General features: G+C 34.3%; 1 protein-coding gene across 1 annotated transcript; it reads left to right on the forward strand.

Moving 5' to 3' along the window:
* Positions 1-857: 857 nt before the first annotated feature.
* LOC108484756 (putative B3 domain-containing protein At3g24850) lies at positions 858-1,574 on the forward strand. Its single transcript, XM_017788658.2, has one exon. It carries the CDS (start codon positions 858-860, stop codon positions 1,572-1,574), a length of 717 nt encoding a protein of 238 aa, XP_017644147.2.
* Positions 1,575-2,413: the final 839 nt, after the last annotated feature.

The raw sequence follows: 2,413 nt of genomic DNA on the forward strand, positions 1-2,413 counted from the left end.
TCGACTAAAATAAATTAGCTTTAATATATAAAAATTAATCTAAACATAACTATGATTGAATTAATCTACCAAATCAATTTATAGCGATCCGAATTAAATAAACTTTAATATAAGCAAACTAATGTAAAATTTCCACCACATTTACCTTAGCCTCTCACAATTAATTAATTAGTCTAAATTTAACTCAAATCAAGTCATCTTCGGCTACACCAAATTCAATTTAATTATTTAATTAATCTAAATTTAACTCAAATCAAGTTCAATTTAATTATTTATATTTAGCCCAATTAGTATCCATTGGCTTGTACCGAGACTACACGCATAGTAAATGGCTAGTAATCGAATGGATTTAACTGTTATTGTTTGGGTTAGGAGTAAAATTTCAACTAAAGTTGACCAATTAGAAAAATAAAAGGACTAAATCTAAAATTTTGGTAAAGTATAGGGACTAATTGAGAAATTTAACCGAATAAATATTATGTCAAACTGAATTAGTTCAAAATTATTAGGTTGAAGATAAAGCTAAGTCTTCCTTTATTACAAATTTCAGCTTATACAAAACTATTTAATCTTGTAAATATTTTTTTCTTTTTTTTTTAATCTACACTAGTAAATTTATCTTTGTTAGTGTATAAGTGGGATTTTTATTTTATTTTATTTGGGTTTTCCAATTTTACTATAAGTTGAAAAACGATCTGAGAATCCTTGTAGGTATAGGAAAACTTAATTTTCAAACTCCAAAAGAAATAGGAATTCTCATGTTGGTGAGAATGGTTTATTTCACTTTTTATAGAGCTTCTGCTTCTTCTTCTCTGCCCTTTTCACTGCATTGTACGTAGTCAAGAAAAGAAGAAACGATGGGTTTAAAGGAAAATGATGAAGATCGGAGTCCCTTCCAGTGCTTGCTAGATGCGGCTGCCTTGGTAGAGAGGTTGGACGAAGAAACGATGAGACTGAAACTGAAACAAGGGTTGAACAAAATTGACGACAACAACTCGTCTGGCGTTGATACCCGACCCACAAACTATACAACTGTGAGAATATTTGGAACTGATGTTATAATTGCTGCCATCGACGAAGACGTGATTACGAACCAGCCTCCAGCTGGTTCTTCAAAGAAACGAAAAGAAAGGGTTGAGTCAAGTAGAGCAAAGCAGCCGATGCCGAAACAGAAAAGGAAAAAGCTCAAGCACGAGGCTACTTTTGGGGCTCAACCCTGTTTGCCCCAAAGGTTCAAAGAGATGATCAAATGCATGGATGGAAGCGACGAGAAACTAATTATACAAAAGGCACTCTACAAAACTGATTTGAGCAAGCACCACGGACGTCTCTCCATACCCATGAATCAAGTCGAGGTCGAGTTTCTTACAGATGAAGAGCTGAAACAAAGCAGCAAGGAGGGGATAGAAGCATTGGTGATTGAGCCATGTTTGAAAACCAGGGACATGAGTTTGAGAATATGGGACATGCCAAAGCCAACAGGCCGTTTCAGCTCCCTCTATGTCTTAGTAACTGGGTGGAAATCCGTGGTAGAAGGTAATGACTTGAAGGTAGGTGATGTGATTCAAGTGTGATCATTTCGGGTCAATTCCAAACTATGTCTTGCACTCGTAATTGTTCCTTGAACAAGGAAGACGAAGCTAGATTTCAGATTGGACTGGAGTTGTTCCAAATTCAAGGCGGTTGTAATTTTGTTTGACATTATTTCTTAATTTTTTGAATTTCTTGTATTGGAAACATCTATCCACCCATGCAACTCTTCTCTGTTTTTCTTTATATTTTCAATCTAATTTACCTAGAAATATTCTGCTGCAGTTGTTTGTTGACAAAAAAAAATCAATAAAACAAAATATTTCTTTAACAATATTTGGCATGTTGATTTAGGGATGTATAGGCATATGTCTCATTATTTTGTACATGACACAAATAGGAAATATATATACATATGTAATTCAATGGCACAACACAAAGATAATTCAATGTCCCTTTGTACGCCGTCCGAATCGTTGAAGAATCAATTAGGTTGCTCAAATCTTGGCAGGCTGTTGATCTCTTCAGCTCTGGTACACCTGAAATGCCATTTTTCTGCAGCTATCAATGGATAACTATTAATATTTTTAAACTTTTATGAAATTAAGGAACAGGAACTCCTACTCTTTATTTGGAACTTTTAGGATTTTAACACTTGAAAGTACAAATCTGCAAACTAAACATAGTGTATCTGAACAAGAGATTGAATATCGAAAGATGAACCATTTTTTTGTGGATCATTTCTCATGCATACACATCCAAACATCCGTAGTAAGGAAAGGCACATATATAACAGAGACAAATGACTATCATCGGATTTTCTTGCAATCGAGATATCAGGAAGCACTACAAAGCTCAATGATACTTGAGGCCAGTTGTCATA

The sequence above is a fragment of the Gossypium arboreum genome, chromosome 12 (genome assembly GCF_025698485.1).
Source record: "Gossypium arboreum isolate Shixiya-1 chromosome 12, ASM2569848v2, whole genome shotgun sequence".
NCBI lineage: Eukaryota > Viridiplantae > Streptophyta > Magnoliopsida > Malvales > Malvaceae > Gossypium > Gossypium arboreum.